Source organism: Gymnogyps californianus, chromosome 2 (assembly GCF_018139145.2).
Source record: "Gymnogyps californianus isolate 813 chromosome 2, ASM1813914v2, whole genome shotgun sequence".
In the NCBI taxonomy this organism is placed as follows: Eukaryota; Metazoa; Chordata; class Aves; order Accipitriformes; family Cathartidae; genus Gymnogyps; species Gymnogyps californianus.
Window position 1 is genome coordinate 29,898,722 of NC_059472.1, and position 13,500 is coordinate 29,912,221.

General features: G+C 37.4%; 1 protein-coding gene across 1 annotated transcript in view; it reads right to left on the reverse strand.

Moving 5' to 3' along the window:
- Positions 1–4,154: 4,154 nt before the first annotated feature.
- Positions 4,155–13,500, reverse strand: part of RALYL (RALY RNA binding protein like) — a 211,744-nt gene continuing 202,398 nt past the window's right edge. Inside the window, exon 8 of the mRNA XM_050891900.1 lies at positions 4,155–4,639. Within this exon, the coding sequence (XP_050747857.1) occupies positions 4,622–4,639 (18 nt within the window). The 3' untranslated portion in view covers positions 4,155–4,621. The remainder of the gene's footprint in view (positions 4,640–13,500) is intronic.

The window sequence follows — 13,500 nt, forward strand, 5'->3', positions numbered from 1 at the left end:
TTTTCAATGCTTTGCTTTGGAGCCACCCTTTAGGACTCTTAAGGCAAAGAGACAGGATTCCATTACTTATGTGGAAAACGCCTCCACTCCTCTAATATAATAATTTTGCATTATTTTTATAATGGTTTTCCCAACAGGTTCAAAATTCAAAAATATTTGTCTTTGTCCCTAATGGCAATAAATGAGGATCAGAATGGATCTTCATATGAGCAAATAAAAAAATACTGAAATATAATCCTGACTACAACTTAATTGCATAAATTATGTTTTCTATGCTTTGTTACTAATCATGAACAGGGTTAAGTACTTATCTGTTCCAAAAATATTTATAATGTGTTGCTCCTTTGCCCATAAAGTGTTAGATTGTTTGATGTTTTATCCATCTAACACTGCAGGATTCTCTTCCCTGCTTATTCTTGGCTGAGAATCAGTTCAGTAATAATTGCCCTCATGCCCATTATGATCCAACACAGAATTTAAGATTATCAAAGTGAATTTTTTTGATGATGTTTGTTACGTAAGATCTTGACAGACAAGCACAGAAAATGAAATTATCCTGCTTTATTATCCTTTTTCCTCTCAAATCAGATATATTCCTTATTTAAATTTTCTAGACTATTGAGGATTCTTCTGAACATGGAAACTGGAAACTTTTGAAGTTCTCAGACTACCTTCTGTACTAAAAAGGAATGAGAAATTATTCTAATCAGCTACTATTCAATCTGTAGCAGGGTTCTTTCTGGGTGAGGAATTGGCCCTGTATCATGCATAATAAGAGTAAGTTGTTTATAAATTTCACAAACTTGTGCAAAATCTGGCATAGCTGTAATAATAAGGACAACACATTTAAAAATGTAGAAAATTACGTACCATGTATAAATCACACACATTTCAAAATAGTCTTGCTTCCCAACAATACCAATATAATATAAAAACATTCTCGTAGACTTTGTGGACCAATTTTCCTTAGTTTGTCTGTATAGCAGCACCTTGTGAATGGAATAATAAACTATGAATAAAAAATGTATTTGAATACTGCATAGAAAATGATAACTATTCTTAGCATGGATTTCATAAGTTATATTCATACTGCTTTAGTGATACATGAAACTTAGAAGCTTCCAAGATTAAGAAAATGCATTCCTCAAGTTCAATTAAGTATCACTGCTGGACCTCTCTCTTTCTCTCTCATCCCACTGAAGAATTTCCTCTTTTCAGGAAGTTTGTCAGATTTCTTCTCAGTCATTTTTTAACACAGGACTGGTCCTTAAATTTCTCAAACTGTTAAAGTGATAGCAGGATTTACCACATTTTTCTCCATCTTACTTAAGTACTTCATATTATGGATGCCTGTTTCTATTTGTTCTTGGAAAGTCTGTGAAGCATGGTTGTATTGCAGAGCTTTAAATGGCATTTTTCCACGAGACAAATACATTTTTCCTGGAAAGTTTCTTAGAGTCACATTTTAAGAGAAGAAATTACAAAACTGAATTAGTGCATAAATCAGAGAAAATATTTATTTACAGACATGTAAAAATTATGTTACAACATTTTAAAGAAAACTGTAATGAACCATCAATCTGCTCTACATGGGCAAACCCTGAATGTTTTAATTCTAACTTGCAGTGGCACCTATTAAAAATATGACTGCTTACAAGATTGTAGCTATCTACATAGTTTAAGTACAATGATTTTTCAGAACTAAAAATGGATCTACAGAGAAAACTGATAAGAACCACAGCAATATGTAATACAAGAGTTTACAAAAGTAAAAATATTTTTTCTTGATCCAAACTTTAAAGCTTTTTAGTAAATATTTTCCATTCATGCAGCTGCACAGGTTTGAAACAAATATCTGAAATACACAGAGCATATAGGTCTGTGTAGAAAATGAATTGGTTTAATTCAGGACTGTCCATAAAGGATTTTATAAGACTGTTGACTGTCCGAACCGATTGACAAGATCCTTTATGTTTCCTATTCTTCCATATTGCAAGGGATGAGCAATGTTAAAAAAACCCACAACTGACAAAACCCATGTAAAACGAGTATAGGTAGTGATGGCAAACAACACCGAGCATACCGCATACATGAAAAGTAGAGAACTATCAAGCTCTGTTGAAGCTACCAGCATCCTCTGTAGTGATTTGAAGCAAACATGCCATTAAGAAACCTTGCTAGTAATCAACTGCACGGCACAACAAACTTCTGGCTTGCAAATGAAGTAGTGCCTCATGGTGTTATCATCAGAAATGTCTTTTTGTGTTCAAAATATATTCAGGACTTAAACTGGTGTGAAACAGTGTCGACATGATGGTGCAATCATTTCTGTGAATATATAATCTAAGGATAACGATTGGAAGGAATTTGTAAAAATCTAATAGAGTGCTTTCTGTGATTATTAGCTCAACTGGAATGGAGGTGGTGAAGAGATGATACACCTAGCTGTTTCTCATACATAATTTATTAACACCAACATCAGAACTGATCTCCTTGGACGATGTTCGTCATCTTTTAAGTCAGCCAACAGTTTACATAATTGAAATGGGCAAAATGCCCGTTGAGCTGCTAAGGTTTGGAGTTCTTTTTTTTAACTGTCAGCCAAAGAGGGAGATCCCAAAATGGCAATTCTTTTGGCATTTTTAGTTAAAAATGATCATAACCTATACTAATAGATAGAAAGTGGAGAAATATTTCACCCTTTGATTTAACCTAACATTTCACTTTTACACAGAAGTAATATTTTTTGCTGCACTTTTGTGGGAGAGTCAGCCTTGGTGGATTCTGAAGCTGTGTTTCTTTATGCTCAGGCATAACTACTTATACTATTCTTTCCTTAATTAAGTAGCTAGGTACTACTCAGCACTTAGGTAAACCATGTAACTCCACAGACAATAGACAAGCTAAATATAAGATACACAAACATAACTGAGAGTGCTATGTTACATAGTCTGCTAGTGAAGTAAAGTCCCACTCAGTAATAGATAATTAAATTCAAATGTATGCTCTTCTTCCAAATGTTTGAAGAATATCAGTCCTTTGATGGTGGTCCCCATGCTGGAAACCTGACTAGAGACCTTGAGCTCCCACCTCCTCATACCCCCACTGTTTGAGGTGAACCTATCATCTCAGAAACTGCTGGTTTTTATGGAAATTGGAAGTTTGATCTATTAAAGAGTCTCTCTGGTAGCTTTATTTTTTCTTGCTTTCAGCCTACAGAGAATGATTGAAAGGGCAAGGCAAGGATTTATCTTTGTGGTGCTGGATGATACCAAATACCCCTGGCACGGATATCAGTGGGCGTCAGGGCTCTGTGCTGCAGACTGGCACACAGCTGGGTCTGAGCTCCATTTGCCTGTGTAAGGTACTTCTTAAATTAATGTCTCTCCCTCTTGGAAGGCCGTAGCTATTAAATAATTTTTCCCCTGCTTTCACTTTAAAGACATGTCTCTTTCTATAGGAGTATATCTCACAGAAGGATGTAGATAAATAAATATCTATTCCTTGTTTGGTATCATCTGCAGTGCTAAGGAGGTCTAGCTTTGGGATGGTGAACAAGTTGGTACTTTCATTAGAGCAGAAGACCTTGTGCCCATGTCATATGTGCTTTGATACCCTTAGTATCTCAGTAACACAAGAGAAATAATGCATCCATTCTGTTTGAAAGGAAATATGATTTATTAAGAAATTCTATACTGAGATTCCCCCTACAACATCTGTAATAATTAATTATTCCAACTGCAGGCTTTTAGGAGGGCTTTAGGGGTTCAGGAGTGGAAAGACTACTGCCAGAAAATAAACCAAAAAGTAATCAGTAGGCTAACTCAGGTTGTCAGATATTGGCAGTCTATAAGTAATTTACCTGGCTAGACAGGAGACTGACTGTCATGTAAACTTTCCGTATGGTAACAACAAACTGCCTTTAGAGACTTGCAGGAACAGCTGTAACAACTGACTAGTGAATGGCATCACAAAGAGTGCTTATCTGAAGAAAGGGATTTACAGGAGGATCCAATTTACAGTTTATCAGGATTGCTCTCTTATTTTGATTGACATTTTCACTTTTTAGCAGCTATCCCTGTTAGTAAACATAATTATTTCCAGTGACAAATATAATAAATAAAATAATGGATAATACCATACAATGTATTTAATTATGATCTTGTTTGAATTAATTAAGCTGTAAATAAAGAAGTGCAATATCACCTGACTCTAAATATGGTAAAACAGTAAAACATGCTAATCATAAAAATAGCTTTTAGAAATATACATTTGTATACAGTGTTTCCCACACCTGTTAAATATGTCCTTCATATTATTATGATACAGTACATTGGCCTTTAAGACATCAAAATTAAAAAAATAATACCAATAATTAGCCAGAGAAAAACACATTTACAATCTAAACCATAAAAATCTGACAATTGTACAGCTTAGAACATATAAGAAATGGAATTTCTAATATTTGAACAATAACGTCCATTTTAATAAGTAAATTGAGATTTCATATAAATTGAGTCAAAGGTGTTGCTAGCCAGTAAGAAACCGCAGTTCACAATTTTCTGTGGGGGAGTCAGAGTTTCTCTTCTCAGCCTTCAGGGGGTTCACACATGACATCTCATCACTTGATCTGTAGAAACTGAGAAATGAAATGTTCACTTTAGTATGAAGGCACAGAATTTCCTCCAGCAGAACCTCAAAAGGAAGCCAAGAAAACTGGGGAAAAGAGGGAAGAGGACTAGGGCTTAACTTTTTCATGAATAAATCAAATATTGATTTCTAACATACTTTCCCACCTTAAACATTCAAGGGCTAAAAGAAAAGTCATGTACCTGCAGCAGTGGACAATCAGGACTGTGCAACAGTCCTGAGTTAGACTGCGTGGCCCAAAATAACCACAGTGAATCAAGGAAGAGCTGTTGAGGCTGAAGCATACTTCCCCTCAATACTGCTATGAGAACAACTGCTCAATAATTTCTATTTTAGCAGCAGAAAACAGAAGAATGTATCTTAGCTGCTTTGCAATGAAATGCTTTATTTGCATAATAGCATTCAATCTAAATAAACTGTGTGTAGAATTCTTTGCTTCGGTCCCATTACACTATTTATATACCTTATTCTGGACCATTTACATTGACTGTGTGCTTTCAACAATGCTTATAGTTACCAGATTAATGGTTCTTTCCTCAATGGCTTCCCTTTTGACATTGTCTATTTTATTGTTGTTCTTGCATACATGCCGTAGCCTTAATTGCATATCCTTTGATTTCTTTTGTTGTTTTACTAGCCACAATGTGAAACAGCAAGAATCCAGTGTCAGCCAATACTTTTGAGGGTCATTCTTCCAGCAGAGGCTGGAGGCAGGTTGCATCTAAAAAATCTGAGAGTCCTGCTGTGCAACCCATTAATGCTACCAGCTTCAACTAGGCATTCAGTGATGCTGCAGGGGAGCATAAGACATACCAGCTCCACCTACCCACAGGAAAACTGACAACACTTTCCCAATCACATCTGTTTGGAAAACTGACAGTAGAAAATGTTAACAGAAGTAGATGGTTTCTTTTTTTAAGTGAAATTTTCAACCTAAGGGTTTTTTTAAATTTTGACAGGAAAAATATCTTTCAGCCAATTTCTTCTTCACTTTTTTTTTTTGGTTATATCATTTTCTGTAACTGAAACCAGCTGAAAAAACCTGGTGCACTTTTGATCAAAACCTGAAAAATTTCCAGATGTTCTTTTCAGCCAATTTCCCACTCCTTCAGTAAGTTTTAAGTCTGCCTTTTTCTTCCACAGAAAAAAAAGGGACAATTTCTTCTAAAATTTCCATTTATTGAAAACCTGGTTTTCCAATGAAAAAGGTTTTATCAGAAACATCAGAGTCCCTGCAGGACTGGCCTCCTGCCCTTTGAAGCAGTCAGCCATCAGATTTTCCCTCGTTGCAAAGGGAGCACCAGATTTCTTGTTGTACTCTTCACAGGTAACCAGGATTAGGGAGAAAAGCTCATGTGAGAGATCCCAGAACTTTCTTCTTTCTATTAAAATATCCTGAAACTATTATTCTCTACTTGCATAGAGAAATATCTTCATCTCCCCTATTTTTAGCTCCTGATCCCTCGACAGACTTAACTATATGAAAAAGATTTTTAAATTCTCCCCTTAAGTCTGAGAGAGGCCTAATGGTTGTTAAGTAGCTATTCATCTTACAAGAAGTAAAAAGAAAAAAAAAAAATCCCACTGTACATCCTATTCGCTCCAGAGAGAGTTCCTCTTTTCTAGCCTTTTCTTCACCTATGCTTTGCTGTTCCATTATGCCATTATAAAAAGCAATAATTATGCAAGTAAGAAGAGAGACAGATTTTCAAGTTATTTATTGAAGCTTTTTCCCTGCCATAAACCTTTCAAGCATTTACCTGTCACCAGCACTAAAAAGCTTCATTAGGTTACTATTATGAAGCGTTACTGCTAACCATCTGGATCCAAGTCATCAATGCTGCTTTGCTGTCATTTAGAAACAATGATAAAAATTTACCAACCCCACTAGTCCAAAATCTTGTGTTCTTCCTTCAGTACATGGGCTTGTTATTTGCCTCTTAAGGCAAATAATCTTAAAGACTGAGGAGAAACTTTAAAATCTGAAGTAGTCAAGCTTTTATTTTCCATAGAATGACGGTAACCCAGGGCTATGATTAATCTAGTGTAATGCAATACTAATTTTATTCTATTTCTTTCTTCTGAATAGTGTGCAATTTATCAACTGGCTTTATGGTAGTGCTGATGATATTAAAAAAACCTCATGATAACTAATGTTTCTTTTAATCTTTTCATTTCCTTCCCGTTATATATATAAAAAACATCCTGACACAACAAGGATGAACTGAATTACATTTGAGCCAGCAATATGGCTTTCATTTGATGTAGTTCTAACAGAAACCCACTTTAGAATGCGTGATTTGAACATAATGCATTTTAAGAATTGAATAACCCAACTGAGCATATAGCCTTGGCAGCCATAGACAATATCAAAGAAACAGTATATACTGTCCTAATTGCCATCATAATCTCTGAAAAAAGCTAGAGATAGGTTATGGAATATTTATTGGTTCATTTTCTGCCTGAAATTATTTCTGCTGTTTTTTTTCCCTATCTGGGTGCCTTTTTGAGCATGAGCTATTGGAAACAGTCTTCTTAGGCATAACACTGATTTCAGTCTTCCAGAAATGCTATTGCTACTGTTATTATAGTTCCAGTATGATCCTTCTAGCATTTTTACCAGACTCAAATTATACTAGCTTCAATTAATTTTAACTTTACACTATTACAATGTATATAACATTGGAAAGCCAACATTAAACACCTCACTAAATGAAAGTGCAGTTCTACTTAATGAGCCCCAAACCATAATCACTAAAAATGATGGAGTAAATCAGATAAAACTCAGTAAAAATCTAGAGAGTTTTCCATCTTGTCTTTTAGAGGTTTAATAGTTTTATCACTTACCTCCCCTCAAAACCTAGATAATTCCAATCTTTACATCTGTAGATCTTTAAGAATGCCCTGCATGTAAAGGACATTTTTTGTGGGAGAGCCTGGCCATCAGATCACCTGCCAGGGGACCATTTCCTCTAAGCTCTGTGCTTGGTAACCACCAAGCATGACACAACAGGAAGAGTTTGCACTCTGTATTTCTCCTAAAAGCCTTTTATGAAAAGGCAAGCTCAATACATGGTAAACACCTGCAGGCACCATTCTTTTAGAACGAGGTGGGCCACCCTCCTCTCCCCAGCGTCTCCAAGCAGCTGGAAGCTGTAATGGTGATCACTGCTTCTGTAGCAGGGAGGATGCTGCTGGCTTTTCTAAACTTGTTCAGGTGGACTTTATTTGTCTGTAGGAGACATGAGTTTTGATCTCTGCTAGCTGGATCCAAACAGAGCTCAGCCTCTTCCCTGCTCTGGTTCATTTGTTCTTCCTTACAGTTCTGAAAAATGGTAAACAACAGGGATATGTTCCTTGTTCCCCATAAATACCTAGTTTCCTTCTCACAGGGTTTATGGGAAAAGTGTGCTGGACTTTCTTTACCATGCTCATCTTCCAGACCTAGATGTACTGGAATAAATCTTACTATCTGAGAGCATAAATTCAGCATATGTCCTTGGAAGGGAGTATTAGGAATGCACCATGACTAAATGACACAAAAGATGTACATAATTAACATCTTCCCTTGTAGAACATTAAGAAAAGGTTTAGAGAAAAGTCCCACAGAGTATGGACGTTACAGAATTTACTGTATGGTTTACCCCACAATAATTATAAGCAATAAGAGCATCCAACAGGTATATACAAGATGTTCATCTGACAAAATGCATCTGTTTTTAAACAATCGATTGCTCTAAATGGCTTTTGTGATAACATTAATCTTAGAAATTCCCAGAAAATGCACCTAAACAGTGGATGGGTAGATGACGGTGCACATATACACATGAGCTTGAAACTAGCCTCAAATATCCTTCCTCTTGCTCTCCTGCCTCTTTTTCCTTGCCAGACAAACCCATTCTCAGGACTGGACTTCTGAGTTTAATAACTGTAAGGGAGGCATCTGAAGCTAATTCTGACCACTGCTTGGTTTCAGGTAAAATCGCATTTCTACCTCTGTCAGGCTCCTGTTGAGTAGGAGACTCGATGCCTGACACCTTCCCAGGTTGCTGCCGGTGTCTGACTAGGCTTTGGCAGTGGGTTATGTGACTGCCATACATCACTTTCTGCCAAACAACTGCAAGCCCCATTAAAATGCAGCTGCTGCACTGTCCTTTCACTCACAACACTGGCCCTCATACTTGCACTACCTCAAACTGCAATTGTAGCGCGATTGCTTTGATTGCATCTGATGCTCACTCCTATACTGTTATCTGTACAACTGAGAATACTGAATCCAGGTCCACAGATGCTGCTGTTGTGTCCTCTAGGATGGCAGACTCTGTTTCATCTCTAATAATTTCTTCTGATTATGAAATGTACTTTCTGGACAGCCAAGGAGCTGAAAAACTGAATCTGTTTGCAGAACAGACTTTTTAAAAAAAACAAAACAACAAATCTTGGTTAGCCATTATTGATCCAGATATTTCCCGAAAATGAGAAAAATCAGGATGCATTACAGAAAGTAGTAGTGCAAATTGCCATTCTGTTTATTTGCTGTGTCTAACTCAAGAAAATATCCTGCCTGTCTGTTAAGCAGGCAGCTCACACTGAGTGCAAAACCCAGTAATTTATGTTTGTAAGGTACCACGGGGGCAAGCGCTTCTATTGGCTTTTACACAGCATTCATCATTATGAATGGAAAACCACAAGCAACGAACAGGGCTTACCAAGGAACCTTGAATTTGTATTAGCTATCACATTGAATTCACAGCTCTGTTCATTTGAGATACACCTTGCGCTTTGTCCCTTGATTTAAAGCATGAAATCTCTGATTAAGTAACACAGCTATATAGGTGATTTAGTATAATGCCCCCATATGAAATGTAAATGCTCAGTTCAGTAGGTGTTAGCAGGGGAACGTGAATGTGTATTACGGGTTTGCTGCTGTCATTTGTAACACTTGTAAAACATGACAGAAAAAATTATGGCACTAAAGCAAAACTTTTTATAATGAGCTAGTGATAGAATATTTACTGCATATAACAAATAGGACGAATTGTACAGTTTGGTAAATATTAATAAAGAATAATTAAAGGAAGCAGTTGCACCTTCTTTAAACCTTTCTTCAAATTATAAAACCTAATAATTATCTTTTGTACTCTGTCAGTCATAGTTTAATTGCTGAAAACACTACAGAATCATTTTTCTGTTCAGTGAACGGTTTGATTGCTTTGAAGTGTTAGTACTTATGTGAGTACATGTGACAATGGCTGTTTTACTCATCAGTGAAAACAAACTTCTGTCATCTCCTTTGTATTAAAATGCTCTGTTTCACTTGTTTGCCTGATAAAAATCAGCAGAAAGAATGAGATAACCCTATCAAATACTGATTTTTCCCCTAGACCAACATATCTTTTCTTTCTCAGAGTCCTGTGTAGGCAGATTTGTGATGAATACTGTTGGGTGTAGTGGTGGAGACAGGATCTAGTATTTGGAGAGTGCTAGTGAGGACATGCTCCAGTTGAGATGATGGTCAGGTGTGAGGCTGAAGGAATGACTTTGGGATTAGAGTCACCATGGTCATTTGAGAGCTTTGTTGAGAGGGCCTATGAGGGCAGCAAGGAGGAGGAGAGAAAGAAGTGGAGCTGTCCACCTCACTTTACTCTGTGGGTTTTCCTCCTACTCGACTGCTTTTTGCAGCAAAATATTCCTCTACAAGGTCCTTTATAGCAGTAGGAGAAGACTCAGGGACTAGCAGTGTAGCTTCTGGTGATGGTGGGAGGGAACTGAAGCTGGAGGCATTGGACCTTCTGCAGAGTGTGGGGTGGGCTGCAGGATCTCCAAGCAGGAGAACGTGGAAGAGGTGGGAAGGTGGGAAGGTGGTGCTTTTGCAGAACTTGCTGCCCTGAAGCCTTTACCCAGAATGCACTCACAAGGCTACCCCATGGTGAAGCCATGCTCCCACCACCAACACTCCATTTCATGTTCCCTCTTGGCTGATAAAGCCAAACCAAATGCAGTAAAGCCTCGCTGCTGCTGTCCACAGAGTTCCCTCAGCTTGTAACCGTGTGCCTTGAGAGCAACACAACTCCTTCTTGGGATCCAGTGCCAAATGTAGTAAAGGGGAAAATGTCCCACTTTCCTTTAACCCTGAATATGAGTAGATATTTGTAGCAAATTCCCACAGGTATGACTCTTATTGGAAACCACTAGGTGTTTTCTGCTTCTTGGGATTGGGCCTGTTCCATGAGAAGCAAGTCTAACTGAGTCCTAGCAGGATCCACGGTAAGGATCGTCCTTTATCATTCTGAACGCTACGAAGGAGATGGTTTTAGGATGCAGGGTGCTGTCAAAAAGTTGTAGAATAAAATTCCTATTGATGTGAGGAGTAGGAATTCCCCAGTGTGAGGTGGTGGTCCAGTTAGTATGAATGCTGAAGGCAATAGTTCCTGTCCTACCGATGCCAAGGGTGCATGTTTGAACACACAGGTTAATGTATAAAGGAACTACTAAAACTTGTAACCTGAGGCCACTCACTACGTCTACACTTCAAGTAGTGTATTTTTAAAATATATGAAAGTAGGAGCTTACTAGGAGAATTACCTTAAACTAATTACACAGAAAGCACCTGCTAAACTTTCCCAGTATTACCAAATTAGAGTTTAGATAGGTATCAAAAACCAAAGTGCACCCATGCAGGAAAAAGAAATTGTACGCAATGATGGTAATGAGATCAGGAATGTCCTATCTAATCAACAGGAGATTTTTCAGTTACTTGGAGGCAGAAGTTTTACTCAACATAAAGACCAGGTAGAGCGAGGTAAAAAGCAAATTAATAGAGAAGGAATGGGGAGAAGAGCTTGCTGGAGGAAGCAGCTGGAAGCATTTAGCATGAGATGACAGAGATACTGGGAAAGCTCGGAGTAAACCATAGGAAGGAGGAAAGGGAAGAGACAAACAATGATGCACAACAGATACTTAAATGGTGACAATAGTGTACTGAATTAAGACAGTCAATTAAACATACAGGATGTAGAGTTACCTGTGAAAGACTGTTACCTGTGAAAGACTTGGTTTGGGAAAGTGATCCAGATGGAAATGACAATAAAAGCTGATCCTATTTTAAACAGGTTTTGCTTGGTATTTTCCTGCATTATACTTATTTGAATGCAAAGTGCATAGTAGTGCATAACATCTTTGTTTTATGAGGATTTCAAGAGACATTCCTTTAAAAATAAAAATTCCAAAGCAAAATGGTGGACTTGGGGTTACAATGTGGTCTGCAAATGGTGCAGAATCACCTAATAGCTGAGAAGGGATTAGTATAACACTGCAAAGAGGAAGCAGAGAAGAATTTAGCCTTTTGATTCTCTATTTATTGGGGCTGGAACACAACTTACTTGTTTTGAAAGACATTATAAAACTGTAGTGTACTTTTAGAAATCAATAGCAACAATAATTTGGAAACTTCAGATATACATATCAGCGTAACAGGCTGGCTAAGATGGCATTTGATTAACTTCCAAATCTTCATTTTGGCAGACTGAGCTTGTTTTATTCCTCACTGATTGCTTTTTTGTTGAAATGGCAATTACAGTTCTATCACCTTCTAAATAACTTCCCTTTCTGAGGTCTGTAAATGCCTATGTACAGATAAATTCAATCTGCCTTTCATGTTTTGATATTAATCATGCAGAAAATCTTCTTAGTAACACATTTATATTTTCTCAAAAAACTGAGACCTTTTGGAATAATTGGGTCACTAACTGCAGTGGCTCTGCAATTTGTATTGAAAAAATAAAAACATCTAAAATTTGCGTCTTTTTATATGGAAAAATAACAACCTTTTGGCTTTTCAGTGTTTTCCCCTTTTTACTTGCATGAAGACTTTCAACAGAAAAATGTTTCCTCTGAGGGTTTTTCATTCAGCATTCTTGAGGCTCAAGCATACTGATAAAACCTGTGAAATGACTGTTTTCTAGGGGAACTAAAGCTATTTACTTTCAAAGACTGACACACCAGGAAAAATGTGTGATGCATGACAATTGCTCAATTTCAGTTAAATCGAAGAATTTGAGGATTAAGCTGATAGGCTCAAATCCATACGCAAAGACAGACCCAATGGCTGGCCTGAGTCATTGTGGAGGATTTCAGTGTCCCAGTGAGAGCCTAGAAAACACCAGTGTCCCCTTCCTGTTCTCTCACCACTTTCCCACTGTACCTTGTACTGCTGCTTTGGTATCTACACTAGGTTACTACTCTGATGCCTATTCTCCTTACACAGGACTGGGGAATGTTGGTTGCAAATAATGGGTGAACCAAACCCAACCCAGCACCTTCCACAAGTCATCCAAAGTCTACTGGAGTCAACCAAAATACAGGGAGGTAAAAGAAGAGCGACTCCACCAGAATTAGTGAAAATTACATTGGCAAAAATATTCAGGGGTAGAAACTGAAATCAGTCTTCATGTTTAAAGTGTTGAGTTACTTCAATTAAATCTGATGTTTCTTTACCAGCCATAAGTTACAGCAAAAAGCTTGCGATCTTTTTTATAAGCCACCATCACCCTCCCCTGAAAAGGGATCTGCATTTGCTTCTGGGTGGTAAGTGTTTGGCTGTCCTTGTTTCCGTAGTGCACTCAGAGGTTGACTCTATGCTCATAAATTTAGGCTAGCAAAATCTGTGGAGCTAATTCTGATTTACTTAGATGGAATATAAATAACCAGTCCACTAGTACTGATTATTAAGTTCAATTACATTATGTTGGAGAGGAATTAATCTCATTTAGGCAGGTATTTTGTTCACACATCTGAGAGAATTTTTGGCCTGATCTGACAGCATTATTTGCCTCTGAATCAATTCACAGG